We start from the raw sequence: 19,562 nt of genomic DNA on the forward strand, positions 1-19,562 counted from the left end.
TGACGTTCCCAGGGCGTTTCCAGACCGGGGCCTTACCTGGGAAAAGCTTCCCCGAGGTTGCGACACACCTGGGACAGGTACGAGCGAGCAGGGACCTGCACCGGGCTCCTTTGGGGTTTTGGGGTTTTGGGATCACCCCAAAAGGTCCCAAAGGGGTGCATGAGGGGTCCCAGCAGTGGGGAGAGGGCACAGAATTCCTCCCTGATCATGGAAATTCATTTATTCCAGCTCTGACCCAGCCCAGGCACCAGGGACAAAAAAAAAATCCTTAATTTGAACCAAAATCGGATGATCTGGTGGGTGCAAGGGGCTGAAACACATTTGGGGTGAATAAAATCCTCAATTTGAGCCCAAACCACTTCTTCTGGTGGGTGCAAGGGGCTGGAACAAGTTTGGATTAAATAAAATCCTTTATTTGATCCAAAATCCAAGTTTGGGGTGGATAAAATCCTTAATTTGGGCCAAAATCACTCATCCTGCTGGGTGCAAGGGACTGACACAGGTTTGGGAAATTTAAGGCAAATAAATTCCTTCATTTGAGCCAAATTTAAGGCAAGTTCCTTAATCTGAGCCAAATTTAAGGCAAATAAATTTTGGAATGGGTTTAGGAGTGAAATCCTTAATTTGAGCCAAACCCTAGGTTTGGGGTGGATAAAATCCTTAATTTGGGCCCAAACCACATTTTCTGATGGGTGCAAGGAGCCAGCATGGGTTTAGAGCAAATAAAATCCTTAATTTGAGCCAAAATCAGATGATCTGGTGGGTGCAAGGGGCTAAAACAAGTTGGGGTGAACAAAATCTTTAATTGAGCCAAAACTCAGGTTTGGGATGAATAAAATCCTAAATTGGAGCCCAAAACCCATGTTTGGGTTAAATAAAATCCTTAATTTGAGACAAACCCAGGTTTGGGGTGAATAAAATCCTTAATTTGAGCCCAAATCACATTTTCAGGGATTTTGGAGCCCTGTCCAGCGCTCAGACCTCTCTGGCCTGGCTGAGCCTCTCCCCATCCGGGACCTGAGCTCGTGAATCCCCATCCATCAATTAATTAACGCTGCTAATTGCAGCCCTGGTGCCTCTGGAGCCAGATGCGATGCCGAGATCAGATCCCGGGCGCTGGGCACACCTGGGGATGCAAAGCAGGAGCTGATTTTATCCCAGGATGAATCCACCTGCTCCAGCACCCCTGGAATTCCTCCCCGTGCCGGAAAAATCGCGTCAGCTCAGCCCCGGCCTCGTCCTAATCGCGGTGGGGAGGGAGAAAACCTGTTCTGGTGGTGGTGGCGGTGGTGATGGCGGTGATGGTGGTGATGCAACATCTCGGGAGGGTGGGAATGGCTCCCCGAGCCCCGGGGCGAACAGCTCAGCCCTGAATCAGCCTCTCATCGCATCTCCCCACGATGTCACAACCACCACGTCCAGGCCCTGCTCTTTACGAGGCATCCAGGGCGTGTTCGGGTGCCCCGAGCGGGCAGGAGCCACCCCAGCCCGGCCCAGAGGTGTCCCCAGCCCGTGGGAGCTTGGGGTTCCCCTGGTCCTGCACCCCCAGGTGGAGAACTGGGAGGTTTTTGGTGTCTCCAGCACCTCCAGATGAAGGACTGGGAGGTGTTTGGCGTCTCCAAAGAACAACTGGGAGGTGTTCAGCATCCCCAGATAAAGAATTTGGAGGTGTTTGGGGTCTCCAAAGAAGAATTTGGAGGTGTTTGGGGTCTCCAGGACCTCTAGATGGAGGATTGGGAGGTGTTTGGTGTCTCGAGATGGAGAATTTGGAGGTGTTTTGGGGTCTCCAAAGAATAATTTGGAGGTGTTTGGGGTCTCCAGCACCTCCAGATGAAGAATTTGCAGGTGTTTGGTGTCTCCAGATGAAGGATTTGGAGGTGTTTGGTGTCTCCAGATGAAGGATTTGGAGGTGTTTGGTGTCTCCAGACGGAGAACTGGGAGGTGTTTGGTGTCTCCAGCACCACGGGAACCTTTCCAGAAGGATCTTTGGTGACTTCCAGGATGGGCATCCCGGTGCTGTGTCCTCACTGAAGGCACTGAGCTATTCCTGTCACCTCGCCACACCCCCAGAAGATTTGGGGTTCCCCTTTGCCCCCCATCTGACACATTTCCTGTCTTCCCAATTACGGACACGCCTTCCTGCTTCACTTCCCACCCAAGTGACCATAAATAATCATTGTCCTTGTGAAACCCGACCTGAGAGCAGACAGAGGCTCCCTGTGGGCCAGCCACGGTGCCACCAGAGGTGCCACCAACCCGGCAGGACCTGTCCCTTGTCACCAACCCGGCAGGACCTGTCGCCATCCCTTATCACCCTGCCTGAGCTTTGCAGCACCCCCAGAGCATCCACAGCACCCCCTGAACCCCCACAGCATCCTCTGAACCCCCACAGCATCCCAGACACCCTCAGAGCATCCCCAGCACCCCCAAAACATCCCCTGCACCCCCTGAACCCCCATAACACCCTCTGCACACCCCTCAGTACCCCCCGAACCCCCCCAGCATCCCCTGAACCCCCCACAGCACCGCCTGAACCCCCAGAGCATTCCCTGCACCCCCAAAACATCCCTGTACCCCCTCAGAAGATCCCTGACATCCCCAGAGCATCCTCAGCACCCCCTGAACCCCCCAGAGCATCCCCGACACCCCCAGAGCATCCTCTGGACCCCCAAAACATCCCTGGCACCTCCGGAGCATCCTTAGCACCCTCCACCGCGTCCCCTGCAGCCCCTGAACCCCCAAAGCACCCCCTGCACCCCCAGAGCACCCCCTGCACCCCCGTGCAGCATCCCCTCCATCCTCACAGCATCCCCCGCACCCCCAAAACATTTCTGGCACCCCCAGAGCATCCCCTGCACCCCCAAATCATCCCCTGCACGCCCAGAGCATCCTCAGCACCCCCACAGCATCCCCTGCACCCCCACAGCATCCCCTGCACCCCCGCAGCATCCTCGGTACCCCCCAAAACATCCCTGGTGCCCCCAAAGCATCCCCTGGACCCCTCCCAGCACCCCCAAAGCACCCCCTGCACCCCCATGCTCTGCCCACCCCAAATGCACGACCCCAACCCTCGATCCTGCACCCCTCCCCACTGCCCCCCACAAACGAGATCTCCCCCATTCTCCTTTGTTTGGGATTTTTTGGGTTTTTTTTCCATTTTTTCCTTTATTAATTTATACAAAAACGCTCGCGAGCGGCCCCGGCCGACCCCAGCCCGAACCCCTGGAGGTGTGGGGGCACCGAGAGGGCAAAAACCCCAAAATCACCCCAAAAGAACCCCCCAAAAACAGGGGGGGAACCGCAGGGAAAGCTCAGGGGCCACCCGCACCCATCCACGGGCGCGGCGGAACTTGGGGTGCCCCTGGAGGTGCCCATGGAGGTGCCAAGGGGTGATGGGGTACAGAGATGGGGGGACGAACCCCAAAATCCCGAGGGGAAGGAGCCGAGTCCCGATCGCTCCCGAGCTCCGGGGCCGGAGGGAACCGAACCCGGAGGGTCCCGGGGGTCGGGGCTGGGGGACGAACCCCAAAATCCCGAGGGGACCGAGGGGAAGGAGCAGAGTCCTGATCGCTCCGGAGCTCCAGGAGCCCCAACCGGAGGGTCCCGGGGACCGGGAATGGGGGAACAAACCCCAAAATCCCGGGGGGATCGGGGAGAAGGAGCCGAATCCCGATGGCTCCGGAGCTCCGGGACCGGGTGGAACCGAACCCGGAGGATCCAGAGAGAACGAGGTGGGACAAACCCGGGGGTGGAGATGCCCTGGAGGTGCCATGGTGGGGACGAACCCCAAAATCCCGAGGAGACCGAGGAGAAGGAGCCGAGACCCGATGGCTCCGAAGCTCCGGGACCAGGGGAACCGAACCCGGAGGGTCCCAAGGATCGGGGCTGGGGGGATCGAGCCCCAAAATCCCGGGAGGATCAAGGGGAAGGAGCCGAGTCCCGATCGCTCCGGAGCTCCGGGACCGGGGAAACCGAACCCGGAGGGTCCCGAGGATCGGGGCTGGGGGGTCGAGCCCCAAAATCCCGGGGGGATCAGGGGGAAGGAGCCGAGTCCCGATCACTCCGGAGCTCCGGGACCGGGGGGAACCGAACCCAGAGGGTCCCGGGGGAACCGAACCCGGAGGGTCCCGGGGGATGGAGGCAGAGCACCCAGGACCCCCCGGTACCCCCACACCGGGCAGAGCTGGGGGCTGGCAGGAGGCCTGAGAAGGGCAGGGATGGACGGGCAGGGGGGACCCTCCGAGGTCGCTTTGTCCCCCCCGAGCTCGGCGGCCTCAGGAGCTCCAGGAGCGGCACCTCGGGGGCCTCCCCGTCCCCGCCATCGCCCTCTACTTCCTCCGGCAGCCCTTGGCCGCGTCGCCCATCATGTCCCAGTACTCCCCGAACTCCAGCTTGGCCTCGTTGGGGTCTCCCATGCACTCGATCTTCTCCTCCAGGGGTCCCACGCACTGCGGAGACAACATCGGGGTGATGGGGACGGGGGGGGGTCCCACCGAGACAATATTGGGGTGATGGGGATGGGGGGTCCCACCGAGACAATATTGGGGTGATGGGGATGGGGGGGTCCCACAGAGACAGCATCGGGATCCAGGACCCCATCGGTACATCCTGGGGGGTCCAGGACCTTATTAGGAAATCCTGGGGGGGTCCCACCTCATCCAGGACCCCATTGGGGGGATCCCACCCCCATCCAGCGGCCCATTATGGGGGTCCCATCTCACCCAGGACCCCATTGGGGGATCCGATCTCATCCAGGACCCCATTGGGGGATTCCACCTCATCCAGGACCCCATCAGAACATCCTGAGAGCGTCCCACTCCCATCCAGGACCTCGTTGGGGGGATCCCACCCCCATCCAGGACCCCATTATGGGGGTCCCACCCCCATCCAGGACCCCATCAGGGGCTCCCACCTCCATCCAGGACTCCATCGGGACATTCTGGGGGGGTCCCAGCTCATCCAGGACCCCATGGGGACATCCTGGGGGGCTCCAGAACCCCATGGGGACATCCTGGGGGGCTCCAGAACCCCATTGGGACATCCTGGGGGGGTCCCACCTCACCCAGGACCCCATTGGGGGGAGGTCCCACCTCACCCAGGACCCCATCAGGGGCTCCCACCTCCATCCAGGACTCCATCGGGACATTCTGGGGGGGTCCCACCTCACCCAGGACCCCATTGGGGGGGTCCCATCCACACCCAGGACCCCTGCCATCTCCTCCTGGTCACTCCCCTGACCTTGCCCAGGTGCGGCAGCTTCTGCACCAGCAGCTCCTGCATCTCGTTGGGGGTCAGGTACTCCTTCTGGCCCTTCACGGCGTAGCAGTGGAACTGGCTGATCACGGTCTCGATGGCGCGCTCCACGTCCGTCAGCTCCTGGCAGTCCTGAGAGGGGGACACGGGGTGAGAAAAGGGGGGACAGGTCCCCAAAGGGGTGGGACAGGTCCCCAGAGGGGTCACACAGGTCCCCAGTGTCACCCTGATTTTTTAGCATTTTCTAAGCCTTCTGATGTTGGTGTTCTTGTAGCGAACTTTCTCTCACACGTTTTCTGTAAATAACTCATGGTTCTGCATTCTTTTATGGAGGAGGAGAAAGCTGATGGGCTGTTGGTTTGTCCGGCGTCATTGGAGAGGTGGCACTGTCACCCTCCAACCCGCTGTCACTCTTGGGAAGCTCTGAATGTTGGAGTCAGGGAATAAACTGCCCTTTCCTTTCACCTTGAGAACAGCGGTGTGCGCTGGTGGGTTTTTGTGTCCTATAGTGGCACTCCAGAGGGGTGGCACAGATCCCTGGAGGGGTGGCACAGTTTTCCAGAGGGGTGGGACAGCTCCTTGGAGGGGTGGGACATCCCACAGAGGGGTGGCACAGGTCCCCAGAGAGGTGGCACAGGTCCCCAAGGGGGTGGCACAGCTCCGTCGAGGGGTCACACAGGTCCATGGAGGGGTGGCACAGCTCCCCATGGGGATGTGACAGGTCCCCAGGGGGGTGGGACAGGTCCTCAGAGGGGTCACACAGGTCCTCAAGGGGGTGACACAGCTCCCCAGAGGGGTGACACAGCTCTGTGGAGGGTCCCCATGGTGGTGGCACAGGTCCCCAGAGGGGTGGCACGGCTCTGTGGAGAGGTGGCACAGCTCCATTGGGAGGTGGCACAGGTCCACGGAGGGTGACACATCCCGCGGGGGTGACACAGGACAATCCCCGAGCGGGCGGGACATTTAACCCCTCCACAACCACGGCGTACAAATCTCCTTATCGGCACCAGGCCCGTCTGTGCGGATGTGAGACACCTCCCCATCCACCTGTGACCTCCCATCCAGCTGTGCCACCTCCCCATCCAGCTGCCATCCTATCCAGCTGTAAGCCCATCCAGCTGTGCCACCTCCCCATCCAGCTGTGCCCCCTCGCAGCCCCCACACAGCCGTGATGCCCCCAGATGTTTCTCGCCCCCATCCAGCTGTCGCGGCCCCTCCAGCCGCCACCTCCCGTCCCCCCGAGCTGTCCCCGCCCAGGCTCCGCCACCGCGGCGTCTCTCGCCACCCCCGGCGCGGGCCCGGCCCGTCCCGACTGGTTCTTCCTCTCCCTCCGTGACTCAGAGCCCGCCCGGAGCTCCTCGGACACCCCCAGACCCCGGTACCGGCGGGGCGGGGGGGCGCAGAATAACCAGACCCCCATCCCCGGTCTCTCCCGGTCTATCCCAGTCAGTCGTGGTCAGTCCTGGTCAGTCGCGGTCACTCTCGGTCTCTCCCGGTCTCTCCTGGTCAGTCCCGGTCATTCCCGATCAATCCCGGTCAATCTCGGTCCCGCCCGGTCTCTCCTGGTCTTTCCTGATCAATCCTGGTCATTCCCGATCAATCCCGATCAACCCCGGTCTCTCCCCATCATTCCCGGTCTCTCCTGGTCAATCCCCGTCAATCTCGGTCAATGCCGGTCAATCTTGGTCATTCCCGGTCTTTCCCTTTCTCTCCCGGTCTCTCCCGCGGCTCCGTTTTAGTGAAACGCCGCTGATTCACCCCAAATCTGCGGCTTCCCCGTGAAACCACAATCGGTGATGCCTAAAGCCTCAACCCGGTGCCCCCAAATCTTCCACCGGTGCCAGGGGTGGGGTGGGCACCTCCCGGTTGGGGTGGGCACCTCCCGGTTGCAAACCGAGCAGAACGGGAGCTTCTCTACCACCGGGGCATCCTCGGAGACGCTCCCGGCGCTGAATCCCGGAGCCCCCCAAAGCCCCGAACACCCCCCGGTTCCTGCGCCGTGCCCGGGGGTCACCCCCGTTGTCCCCCCCGTTGTCCCCCCCGTTGTCCCCCCGGTGTCACCCCCGGTGTCACCCCCGGTGTCCCTCCGGACCTTTCTCTTCTTGCGACAGTTGCACTGGCCCATCCTGCTGCTCGCTGCTCCTCGGGGGTCCCTCCTGGGGTCTCTCGGGGTCTCTCGGGGGTCTCTCGTGTTCCGGGGATCCGGGGGGAGCTGGCGGGGAAAGGAATCCAAGCTCAGCTCTGGGTTTGGGGTGAGCTCCCCCTATTCCAGCTCCGGGACTCCTCCTCCTCCTCCTCCTCCTCACGGCGGAACGAGCCCCGGGATGCGGCTCCGGAGCTGCCGGGACACGTCCCCGGCGTCCTCGCAAGTCGCGGCAGAGCCGAGCGTGGGAGCGGAGGGGCCCGAGGCTCAAAAACCCAAAAACCCCTCCTGGTTCCATCCATGGGGCGCACAAACCCCCTCGGTCCCATCCCAGAGGGCACAAACCCCTCCTGATCCCATCCCGAGGTGCACAAACCCCTCTGGTCCCATCCCAGAGCGCACAAACCCCCTCTGGTCCCATCCCAGAGCGCACAAACCCCTCTGGTCCCATCCCAGAGCGCACAAACCCCTCCTGGTCCCATCCCAGGGCGCACAAACCCCTCTGTCCCATCCCAGAGCGCACAAACCCCCTCTGGTCCCATCCCAGAGCGCACAAACTCCTCTGGTCCCATCCCAGAGCGCACAAACCCCTCTGATCCCATCCCGGGGTGCACAAATCCCTCGGTCCCATCCCAGAGCGCACAAACTCCTCTGGTCCCATCCCAGAGCACACAAACCCCTCTGTCCCATCCCAGAGCGCACAAACCCCCTCTGGTCCCATCCCAGAGCGCACAAACTCCTCTGGTCCCATCCCAGAGCACACAAACCCCTCTGTCCCATTCCAGGGCGCACAAACCCCTCTGGTCCCATCCCAGAGCGCACAAACCCCCTCTGTCCCATCCCGAGGCACACAAACCCGCTCTGGTCCCATCCCAAGGCACACAAAGCCCCTCTGGTCCCATCCCATCCCACTCACCTGCAGCTCGGGCTGGCCCGGGTGTGCCCGGGCTGCGGCGGGCCGGGGTTTTATACCGGCCCAGGTGTGAGTGGGAGCTCCGTGGTGCAAGGCAGTGATTTAGGAGCGCCTGGCCCGGCGCCAGCGTTGGGGCCGGGAAACGCCTCCTTCCCTCCTTCCCGGCCACGCCGGCGGTTCCTCATCTTCCTCATCCCGTGTGGGAACGGCACCGAGAGCCCGCACCGGGATCCCAGCAGCGCCGGGACTCGCGGGGATGCATATTCTCAATATTCTGAATATCCTGAATATTTGGGATTTTCCCCAAGCCGGGATGTGCCCCCTGTGCCACCCAGGACCCTGCGGAGGAGCTGGTGGCCACCGTGACCAGCGTGGCATCGCTGTCGGGGATCTCCCGAGCCCCACCCCGGCCACAGCCCCCCACGCACCCCCCAGCGTGGCAGGAAGGCGTTTGTGGGGCACCCCAAAAAGCCAAACCGGCGCCAGAGTGATTTGGGAACAACCCCATCCATCGTGACCCCAAACCCCACCACGAGATGGGGGCTCAAATCCGGAGCCCAGCAAGAACAGCAGCGATGCTCAGGCTCGGGGAAAACCTTTTTGTTTTATTTTTTTAGAGGCCTCTTTGTCACTTCTTGGCCGCAGCCTTGTCCCTGCGCACGGCCTTGGCCAGCTCCCCGACGAGCCGCCAGAACTCCCCGAACCGCAGCTCCTCGTCGTTGTTCACGTCCAGCTCGCTCATCTTCTCCTCCAGCGAGGGCACGTCCTGCCAGGGTGGTGGGGGGAACCCGGGAGGAGACCCCCAGAAACCGGGATGGGAATGAGGGGAGCGGGGGCTGACAGAGCCGGGGGGAGCGGGACAGAACCGCGGTTCTGGGGGACACCAGGGGCACCGGTTCAGGGGGACACTGGGGGCACCGGGAGCAGCCCCTCGGTTCGGGGGGACCCTCAGGAGACCGGTTTAGGGGGACCCCCGAGGGACCAGCCCCGAGGGGACCCCTAGATGATCACGAGCAGCCCCACGGTTCAGGGGGACCCTCGGGGGACTGGTTCAGGGGCACCCCCCAAGAGATCGGGAGCAGCCCCTCGGGGACCCCCAGAGCATCGGGAGCAGTCTCGTGGTTCGGGGGGACCCCCGGGGCACCGGTTCTGGGGGACCCCTGGATGATCAGGAGCAGCCCCACAGTTCTGGAGGACCCCCGGGGCACCGGGAGCAGCCCCTCGGTTCTGGGGGACCCTCAGGAGCAGTCCCACGGTTCAGGGGGACCCCCGGGCCACCGGTTCTGGGGGACCCCTGGATGATCAGGAGCAGTCCCACAGTTCAGAGGGACTCCCGGGGCATCGGTTCTGGGGGACCCCTGGATGATTGGAAGCAGCCCCTCTGTTCTGGGGGACCCTGGGGAGCAGCCCCGCGGTTCAGGGGGACCCCCGGGCCACCGGTTCTGGGGGACCCCTGGACGATCAGGAGCAGCCCCTTGGTTCTGGGGGACCCTCAATGGGGAACAGGAAAGGCCCACGGTTCAGGGGGACTCAGGGGGCATCGGTTCAGGGGGACCCCCAGAGCACCGGGAGCATCCCCGCGGTTCTGGGGGACACCGGGGGGACCCCACAGTTTAGGGGGACACTCAGGGCACAGGTTCAGGGGGCACCCCTGGATGATCAGGAGCAGCCCCACAGTTCAGGGGGACCCTCGGGAGCATCCCCACGGTTCAGGGGGACATCGGGAGCATCCCTACGGTTCTGGGGGACACCGGGGGGACCCCACAGTTTAGGGGCACCCCCAGGGACCCCCCGGCGCTGCCGCCGCCCCCCTCACCTTCATCATGTTGGGCAGCTGGAGCCGCACCAGCTCCTTGAACTCGCCGGTGCTCAGCGTGCCCTTCCTGCCCTCCTTGGCGGCGAAGGTGACAAACACGGTGACGATGCGCTCGATGGCCGCCTCCAGCTCCGTCAGCTCGGTCCCTTCGGTCGGTTCGCTCCGCTCGGTCCCTTCGGGCAGCTCGGCCATGGCACCGGACACGGGGCTGCGGGGACAGGAGCCCAAAAAGGGGTCGGGGATGTCCCAGGTGGGATTTTCGCCCCCTCCCCAACCCTGCGAGGGTTTGTGCGGGACCCCGCTGGTGACACGGGGACATCAGGGAAGCGAGGCCGCACTCACTCACCCCTCGCTGCCGCCGTTTCGAGGGGTTTTAGGCACTTTTGGGGCGTTTTCAGGCGTTTTTATAGCCGCGCTGCAGGAGGGGACAGCGCAGCCTTTGTGCGTCCCCCCCTCCCTCGGTGTCGCGCCGGTGTTGGGTTTCCCGATGCGGCCGGACGGACGCGGAGTCACCGCCCGTCCGTCCGTCCGTCCGTCCGTCCGTCCCTCCGTGCTCTGCTCCCTCCCAGCCCGGGCACCGGACCAAGCTCGGCCTGAAGCGGCCGCGGCCTCGGTGGCGCCGCTCGGGGAGCTCCGGTGGGGACAGGAGGGGACAGGAGGGGACCGGGAGCATCACCGGGGCCGTGCAGGGAAACATTCCCGAAATCGGGATGGTTTTGCGTGGAAAAGACCCCCGAGATTATTAAATACAAACTTTGAGCCCCATTTTGGGGGTGCAGGGCAGGTGTCACCCCCAGGTCCTTCCCTGCAAGGCTGGGGACAAAGAGGTCACCCCAGAGCCGCGGTGACATTCCAGTGACCAGGGCTGGGGTATCACCAGGGCTGTGCACGGAAACGTTCCCAAAATCGGGATGGTTTTGGGTGGAAAAATGATTAAATCCAAACTTTGAGCCCCATTCTAGACCGGTGTTACCCCCAGGTTGTTCCCTGCAGGGTTGGGGACAAGGAGGTGACCCCAGAGCCGTGGTGACATTCTGGTGACCGGCACTGGGGCATCACCGGGGTCGTGCACGGAAATATTCCCAAAATCGGGGTGGAAAAATGATTAAATCCAAACTTTAGCCCCATTCTGGGGGTACAGGGCAGGTGTCACCCCCAGGTTGTTCCCTGCAGGGTTGGGGACAATGTGGTGACCCCAAAGCTGCAGTGACATCTCGGTGACCGGGGCTGGGGTATCACTGCAACCGTGCCCAGAACCAGGATGGTTTTGGGTGGAAAAATTATTAAATCCAAACTTTGAGCCCCATTCTAGGCCGGTGTCACCCCCAGGTTGTTCCCTGCAGGTTTGGGGACAAGGGGGTGACCCCAGAACCGCGGTGACATCTCTGTCACATCCCTGTCACATCCCGGCTGGGCCCGCGCAGAGTGAGAGTTGTGACTCAGCTTCCCACTGACATCATCCCTATTAATAGTGGGCTCTGTAAAAAATTAATTAATCCCAATTAATTAGGGGGTTGGGACGGCCCTCCCCTTTAATCAGTGGGTATTTATAACATGGCAGACCTGGCACTCCCCATTCCCACGGGGACCCCAAATTGTGCCCCACACCTCGAGGGGACCCTCAGCCTCAGGACTGTCCCCAATGTCCCCAACCCCACTCAGGGGTGTGACAAACAGGGGAACATGCAGGAACTGGGGGTCCCAAAGCCCCCAGGGGTGTTTTGGGGGCTCAGAGCAGGGGGGTCCCCAGGGCAATGTCACAATTGTCCATCTCAGCGCTGTCCCCAACCTGGGTGACAAACTGTCCCATTCCCAGGGTGACACGTGGGAATTTGGGGTCCCAAAGCCCCAGGGGTGTTTTGGGGTCTGAGGACAGGGGACTCCCCAGCAAAATGTCACAATTGTCAGCCTCAGGACTGTCCCCAATGTCCCCAAGGCAGCTGCAGCACCCCAGGGGAACACGCAGGAATTTGGGGTCTCAAAGCCCCAGGGGTGTTTTAGGGCCAAGGACAGGGGTGTCCCCAGTACAATGTCACAATTGTCCACCTCAGGATTGTCCCCAATGTCCCCAACCTGGGTGACAGCCCCAACCTCACCCAGGGGTGTGAGTGAAAGTGAAGATGCAGCCCCCAGGGGAACACGCAGGAATTTGGGGTCTCAAAGCCCAGAGGTGTTTGGGGTTTAGGACAGGGGTGTCCCCAGACAGATGTCACTGTCACCGGGTTGTGCTGAGCTCTGAGACGCTGACGGGGACAGGGAGGCTCCCACGGACCCTGTCCCCACCCCACAGGTGTCACTCCAGCTCACGGGGCAGGAATTGGTTTCCTGCAGCCCCATCCGGCCCGGGCAGGACGGGAGGGGACACGGGAGGGGACACGGGGCTGGGACGGTCCCCGAGCCCCACGTCAGGACACCGGGGTGGCCTCTTGGGAAAGGGCAGGTGAGTCAGGGACGGGAGCGGGGACAGGTTTGGGGTGAATCCGTCAGGGACAGGTTTGGGGTGAATCAGTCGGGGACAGGTTTGGGGTGAATCAGCGGCCCCGGAGCCAGGCGGGCCCGTGACTCCTGAGCCTGGAATTTGGGGTGAGCAAGGGGCAGGTGTCCCCACAGAGGGAAGGGGAGGGGACATCCAGGTGACACCCAGGGGTTTTTGTCACACTGGGATTCCCATCGGGGCGGTTCCCGTGGGTAGGGAGGGGTGAGATGGACTTGGGGACACCAGCAGGGACAGGAGGGGAGCATGGAGGGAACGGGACTGGGATCATGGAGGGACTGGGGCCATGTAGGGACAGAGGTGGGACCATATAGAGATTTGGGGCATATGGGGACAGGGACTGGGCCATATAGGAACAAGGACTGTGTAGGGACTTGGGCCATATAGGGACAAGGAACATATAGAGACTTGGGGCATATGGGGACAGGGACCATATAGGGACAGGGATGGGACCACATAGGACTTGGCCCATATAGAGACTTCGGCCATATAGGGACAGGGACCATATAGGGACAGGGACTGTGTAGGAACTTGGGCCATATAGGGACAGGGACCATATAGAGATTTGGGCCATATAGGGACAAGGAACATGTAAGGACTTGAGCCATAAAGGGACAGGGACAGGACCATATAGGGCAATATAGGGACTCGGGCCATATAGGGACAAGGAACATATAGGGACAGGGCCATACAGGGACTCGGGCCATATAGGGACAAAGAACATATAAGGACTTGGGCCATATAGAGACAGGGACTGTGTAGGGACTTGGGCCATATAGAGATTTGGGCCATATAGGGACAGGGACAGGGCCATACAGGGACTCGGGCCATATTGAGATTTGGGCCATATGTGGGTACAGGGCCATATAGGGACAGGAACCTTATAGGGACAGGGATCATATAGGGTCTTGAGTCATACAGGGGCAGAGATAGGGCCATATAGATACTTGGGCCATACAGGGACAGGACCATACAGGGACAGGGACTATATAGGGACAGGGCCATATGGGAACAATGAACATATAGGGTCTTGGGCCATATAGGGGCAGGGACGTGACTCAGGCCATACAGGGACAGGGACCATGTAGGGACAGGGACAAGACCATAAAGGGACTCAGCCCATATAAGACCACAGGACCCTGTGTGACAGAGTGACCACAAGCAGGGGGTCAGTGTCCACTTCCACATCTTCATCCTGGGCTTCTTCACACCCTGCCTGAGCTGGAGACCCCAAATTGGGGATGTCACCATGGCCACCACAGTGACCAGTCTGGGGACCCCAACTGGTGATGCCACCATGGCCACCACAGTGACCAGTCTGGGGACCCCAACCATGACGGCCACCACGGCCACCATGGCCACCAGGATCCAGCCCAGCAGTGGTCCCTGTCTGGGTTGAGGACCCTAACTGGGGATAGTCACCATGGCCACCACTGCCACCGTGGCCACCAGGGTGACACCAACCTGGTAGTGATCCCTGTCTCAGTTGAGGACCCCAACCAGGGATGTCACCATGGCCACCACAGCCACCACGGCCACCACGGCCACCACGGTGTCCCCAGCCCGGCGATGTCCCCTGCTGTCCCCACCAGCTCTCTCTGCAGGTGACACTGATGCCACAGAGCCACCACGGGCGGTGTCCCCAGCCCGGCCACCTCAGCTCCTCCCTTCCCAAAGCCCGGGGAGGATGGAAAAGCCTCTTGCAGGCGACGGGATGTGGAGACAAGATCCGGCCCAGCCCCGGCACTGGTTTAAACTGGAGCAACTGGTTTGGCTGGGTCCAAGTGGAGCAGGGGCTGGGACCCGTTCCAAGCTGTGTGTAACGCTCCTGGCATGTCCCTCGCTGCTCCTGATTTGGGAAGAGATTCTGGGAATCTGCCTTGCAGGGTTTGGGACCCCCCAGATTTGGGGTTCACCCTCGGTCCCACTGTCCCAAAGGATTTGGGGGGCTGGGACCTGTTCTGAGCTGTGTGTAAAGCTCCTGGCATGCCCCTTGTTGCTCTCATTTCTGGGAATTTCCATCCCTGCAGGATCCAGGAACCCCCAGGATACCCCAGGACCCCCCAAAGTTGGGGTTCACCCTCGGTGCTGTTGTCCCAGAGCTTTTGGGGTTTGGGATCTGTTCCAAGCTGTGTGTAAAGCTCCTGGCATGTCCCTCTCTGCTCCTGATTTGGGAAGAGATTCTGGGAATCTGCCCTGGACCCCCCAGGAGCCCCCAGATTTGGGGTTCAGCCCCGGTCCCGCTGTCCCAGAGGGTTTGGGGCGCTGGCAATGCCCCTCACACGCTCCACCCGTGCCAGTCCCGGTTCTGTCCCCTCTGTCCCCGCCTGGCACGGGCTGGGCCCGGGGTTATTTTTGGCCAATGCCCGTCCCTGTCACGAGCCCGGTGACGTTCCCGGGATCCTGATCCGCTCTGGGGACGGGGACACCGAGAGTGAGTGACACAGGACCCCTCCGGTACCCCCAAATTCGGGATTTTGGGATCTGGCCCCTCACGGTGCCCCCCAAATTCGGGATCTCGGGATCCCTCCCGGTGCCCCCCCAAACTCGGAATTTTGGGATCCGGCCCCTCCCAGTGTCCCCCAATCTCGGAATTTTAAGATCCAACCCCTCCTGGAGCCCCCCAAACTTGGAATTTTGAGGGACAGGACACAGGGATGGCGGGGACAGGAAATGAGGGAGCTGCAGGATGTTAATTAAATTAACCCCTAATTAGGGCTCGGCACCGCCCGGCCCTGCTGGAAATGGTGCTGCTGTTTGGGGGGGTCCCAAATCCTGGGGAGTCACAGAGAGGGGGTGAGGGATTTGGGGATCAGGAATTTGGGGGATTGGGAATTTGGGGTTGAGGAATTTGGGGGATGAGGGACTTGGGGGATCAGGAATTCGGGGGATCGGGAAATTGGGGTTGAGGAATTTGAGGGATGAAGAACTTGGGGGATCGGGAATTTGGGGGATTATGAATTTTGGGGATCAGAAATTGGGGGATCAGGAATTTGGGGGAATCAAGAATTTGGGAGATGAGGAATTTGGGAGATTGGGAATTTAGGAGATGAGGAATTCGGGGGATCAGGAATTTGGGGGATTAGCAATCTGGGGGATCATGAATTCGGGGCCTGAGGAATTTAAGAGATTAGGGATTCAGGAGATGAGGAATTCGGGGGATAAGAAATTTGGGGGATGAGGAATTCGGGAGATCAGGAATTGGGGGGTGAGGAATTTCGGAGATTAGGAATTAATCCAGGACATGGGGAATTCGGGGCATTGGGAATTCGGGGGATCAGGAATTCAGGGGAACTGGAATCTGGGGGATCAGTAATTCAGGAGATCAGGAATTCAGGGTATCAGGAATTTGAGGGATCAGGAATCTGGGGGATCAGAAATCTGGGGGATCAGTAATTCAGGGCCTGAGGAATTCGAGGGCAGAGGAATTCGGGGGATCCGGAATTTGAGGGATCGGGAATTCGGGGTCTGAGGAATTCGGGGGATCAGCAATCTGGGGGAATCAGTAATTCAGGAGATGAGGAATTCGAGGTATCAGGAATTCTGGGGCTGAGGAATTTGGGGGATCAGAATTCAGGGGATCAGAAATTCAGGGCCTGAGGAATTCGGGGTATCAGGAATTCGGGGGCTGAGGAATTTGGGGGATCAGCAATCTGGGGGATCAGTAATTCAGGGCCTGCCTGAGGAATTTGGGGGATCAGGAATCCAGACCCTGAGGAGTTCAGGCGATCAGGAATTCGGGGGATCCGGAATCTGGGGGATCAGGAATTCGGTGGCTGAGGAATTCGGGGGATCAGGAATTCAGGGGATCACGAACGTGGGGGACCAGCAATCTGAGGGATCAGCAATCCAGGAGATGAGGAATTCAGGGCATCAGTAATTCGGGCACTCAGGAATCCGGTGCCGCTCTCCCCGGGGCCGCCGGAGCCGCGGGGGCTGCGGGGCTCCAGCCCGCTCGGCCCCGGGGCCGTAACGGGATCCCGGCCATTATCAGCATCCCCGGGGCCAGCTCGGCTCCGGTTTCCTCGGCCGAGCCGTTGCTGCAGCAACGCCGGGCCGGGCCTTGTGGGGCCTTTTGAGGGCGGACAAGAGCCCTTTGAGAGCTCCGAGTCACCCGATAGCCCCCGGCGCTCCCCCCGGGCCGCGCCGGCTCCCGGGGACACCGGATCCGCGATGGGCACCGGGAGCGACCCCGGGGATGCGGCCCCGGTGCCGGCGCTGACAGACGGGGGATGCCCTCGGTGCCACCGCGGTGCCACCGCGGTGCCACCCCGAGGTCACCTCCCCGACGAGGGACCCCCGTGTCCATCCCAATCCTCACGGTGTCCCCAGTTTTTCCACATTTCGGGGTGACAAGGGACGCTGGAGGGTGGCACGGGGACCCCTCCTGAGCGATGCTGAGCCCCCGCGGGTCTGGGGGTGCTGCCCGCGGGTTGTGCCCCCCATGCCCGGCCCCTGCGGGGCTGGCTCGCGGTGCCAGCCCGGCTGCCCAGCCCCGGTATCGGATCCTCCCGGAGGGAGGGGGATTGGAGCTTATTTAACGTGCCCGGCCCGGCCGGGAGGGAGCACTCGGAGCGCGGGGAGCTCAGGTGAGCGCAGGTGACTCTGGTGCACCCCGAATAGGCCCTCGGAAACCCCTGGAAGGCCCCAGATCCCCCTGGGATCCCCTCAGAACCCCTGGATCTCCTCAGAAACCCCTGGGATCCCCTCAGAACACCCTGGGATCCCCTCAGAACCCCCTGGGATCCCCTCAGAAACCCCTGGATCCCCTCAGAACCCCCTGGGATCCCCTCAGAAACCCCTGGATCCCCCCAAACCCCCTGGGATCTCCTCAGAACCCCCTGCCCAACCTCTGGGATCCCCCCAGATCCCCCTGGGATCCCCTCAGAAACCCCTGGATCCCCTCAGAAACCCCTGGGATCCCCTCAGAACCCCCTGCCCAGCCCCTGGGATCCCCCCCAGATCCCCAGTCCTGCCTCTGGGATCCCCTCAGAACCCCCAGTCCTGCCCCTGGATCCCCCCAAAACCCCCTGGGATGCCCCAGACCCCCCCTGGGATGCCCCAGTCCTGCCCCTGAGATACCTCCAGACCCCAGATCAGGAATTTAGGAAATGAGGAATTTGGGGGATGAGGAATCTGGGGGAAATTAGGATATGAGGAATTTGGGGGATCAGGAATTTAGGGGATCAGGAATTTAGAAGATGAGGAATTTCGGGGATCAAGAATTTGGAGGTTGAGGAACTTGGGAGACGAGGAATTTGGGGGATCAGGAATTTAGGAGATGAGGAATTTGGGGGATTAGGAAATGGGGAGATCAGGAACTTGGGGGATCAGGAATTTGGGGGATCAGAATTTGGAGGATCAGGAATTTGAGGGCTGAGGAATTTGGGGGATCAGGAATTTGGGGGATCAGGAATTTGAGGGATCAGGAATTTGGAGGGTTAGGAATTGGGGGGATCAGGAACTTGGGGGATCAGGAATTTGGGGGATCAGGAATTTAGTAAATGAGGAATTTGGGAGATCAGGAATTTGGGGGATCAGGAATTTGGGGGACCAGGAATTTGGGGGACCAGGAAATTAGGATCTGAGGAACTTGGGGGATCAGGAAATTTGAGCTCTGAGGAATTTGGGAGACGAGGAATTCGGGGGTTTAGGAATTTGGGGGTCGGGAATTTGGAGAATGAGGAACCCGGGGGCTGTGACCAGGGGGTGTCACCCACACAGGGGGGCTGCCAGGTGACGTGCTGGGGGTCCCGCAGCCGCAGCCATGACATCGCAGCTGGAAGGGGCCATGGAGACCCTGATCAATGTCTTCCACCACTACTCGGGCAAGGAAGGGGACAAGTACAAGCTGAGCAAGAAGGAGCTCAAGGAGCTGCTGCAGAGCGAGCTGGGATGTTTCCTGGAGGTAACTGGGACCAGTTTGGCCACTGGGGGGGCTCTTTTCCCCCATTTTCCCCCCATTTCCCAGCCCCACGGCTCACCCTGTGTCACCCCCAGGCCCAGAAGGACGCGGGGGCCGTGGAGAAGATCATGCAGGACCTGGATGAGAACGGCGATGGAGAGGTGGATTTCCAGGAGTTCGTGGTCCTGGTGGCCACCCTGACTGTGGCCTGCAACACTTTCTTCTGGGAGAACGCCTGACCCTCCCCTCTCCTGCTGCAGATCCCAAAATCCAGAGCGCCCCCAGAGCCCCCAGATCAGCCCCTCTGCCCCCCAGCATTCCCAGGGGATCCCGATGAGATCCGGCTGCACAATAAAGGCACCGACCCAACCCGAGGGGTGTTTGAGCTCCTTCCTTTGGTCCTGCTCGGGATTCCTGCCCTGGATCCACCCTGTGAGTGCCCCCGGGGGATATCCCAGGGTGGGGTCATGGGGAAATCCACCCTGGGTTGCCCCAAGGGCCTGGAAAGAGCCCTGGATCCACCCTGAGATCCATCCTGGGATCCACCCCAGGATCCACCACAGGATCCACCCTCAGATTTACACCGGGATCATGGGGAAAAGCCATCCTAGGTCACCCCAAGGGCTTGGAGACAGCCCTGGATCCATCCTGGGATCCACCCTCAGATTCACCCCGGAGTCATGGGGAAATCCACCCTGGGTCATCCCCAAGGAGCTGGAGACAGTCCTGGATCCACCCTGGGATCCACCCAGGAATTCCATGATTCCACCTCATGATCCACCCCAGGATCCACCTCAGAATCCCCCCTAGGATCCACCCTGGGATCCCCCTTGGGATCTACCCTGGGATCCACTCTGGGGTCACGGGGAAATCCACCCTGGGTCACCCCAAGGGTTTGGAGACCATCTTGGGATCCACCTTGGGATCCACCCTGGGATCCACCCTCGAATTCATCCCGGGGTCATGGGGAAATCTACTCTGGGTCACTCCAAGGGTTTGGAGACAGCCCTGGATCCACTCTGGGATCCAACCCGGGAT

The 19,562-nt window shown here is 61.1% G+C and overlaps 3 protein-coding genes across 3 annotated transcripts; 1 reads left to right on the forward strand and 2 right to left on the reverse strand.

The window, feature by feature from the left end:
• Positions 1 to 4,328: 4,328 nt before the first annotated feature.
• S100A14 (S100 calcium binding protein A14) lies at positions 4,329 to 7,378 on the reverse strand. Its single transcript, XM_054293632.1, has 3 exons — positions 7,346 to 7,378; positions 5,239 to 5,385; positions 4,329 to 4,448 (listed from the first exon to the last, which is right to left on the reverse strand). Exons 1-3 carry the CDS (start codon positions 7,376 to 7,378, stop codon positions 4,329 to 4,331), a joined length of 300 nt encoding a protein of 99 aa, XP_054149607.1.
• Positions 7,379 to 8,937: 1,559 nt separating this feature from the next.
• On the reverse strand, positions 8,938 to 10,638 carry S100A13 (S100 calcium binding protein A13). Its single transcript, XM_054293605.1, has 3 exons — positions 10,472 to 10,638; positions 10,126 to 10,333; positions 8,938 to 9,075 (listed from the first exon to the last, which is right to left on the reverse strand). Exons 2-3 carry the CDS (start codon positions 10,315 to 10,317, stop codon positions 8,938 to 8,940), a joined length of 330 nt encoding a protein of 109 aa, XP_054149580.1. The 5' UTR covers positions 10,318 to 10,333; positions 10,472 to 10,638.
• Positions 10,639 to 17,047: 6,409 nt separating this feature from the next.
• S100A1 (S100 calcium binding protein A1) lies at positions 17,048 to 18,824 on the forward strand. The gene is made up of 3 exons (XM_054293623.1): positions 17,048 to 17,208; positions 18,379 to 18,527; positions 18,620 to 18,824. Exons 1-3 carry the CDS (start codon positions 17,064 to 17,066, stop codon positions 18,761 to 18,763), a joined length of 438 nt encoding a protein of 145 aa, XP_054149598.1. The 5' UTR covers positions 17,048 to 17,063; the 3' UTR covers positions 18,764 to 18,824.
• Positions 18,825 to 19,562: the final 738 nt, after the last annotated feature.

This window comes from Melozone crissalis, unplaced genomic scaffold (genome assembly GCF_028551555.1).
Source record: "Melozone crissalis strain CALT ecotype California unplaced genomic scaffold, PUWL_Pcris_2 ptg000161l_1, whole genome shotgun sequence".
Taxonomy (NCBI): Eukaryota; Metazoa; Chordata; class Aves; order Passeriformes; family Passerellidae; genus Melozone; species Melozone crissalis.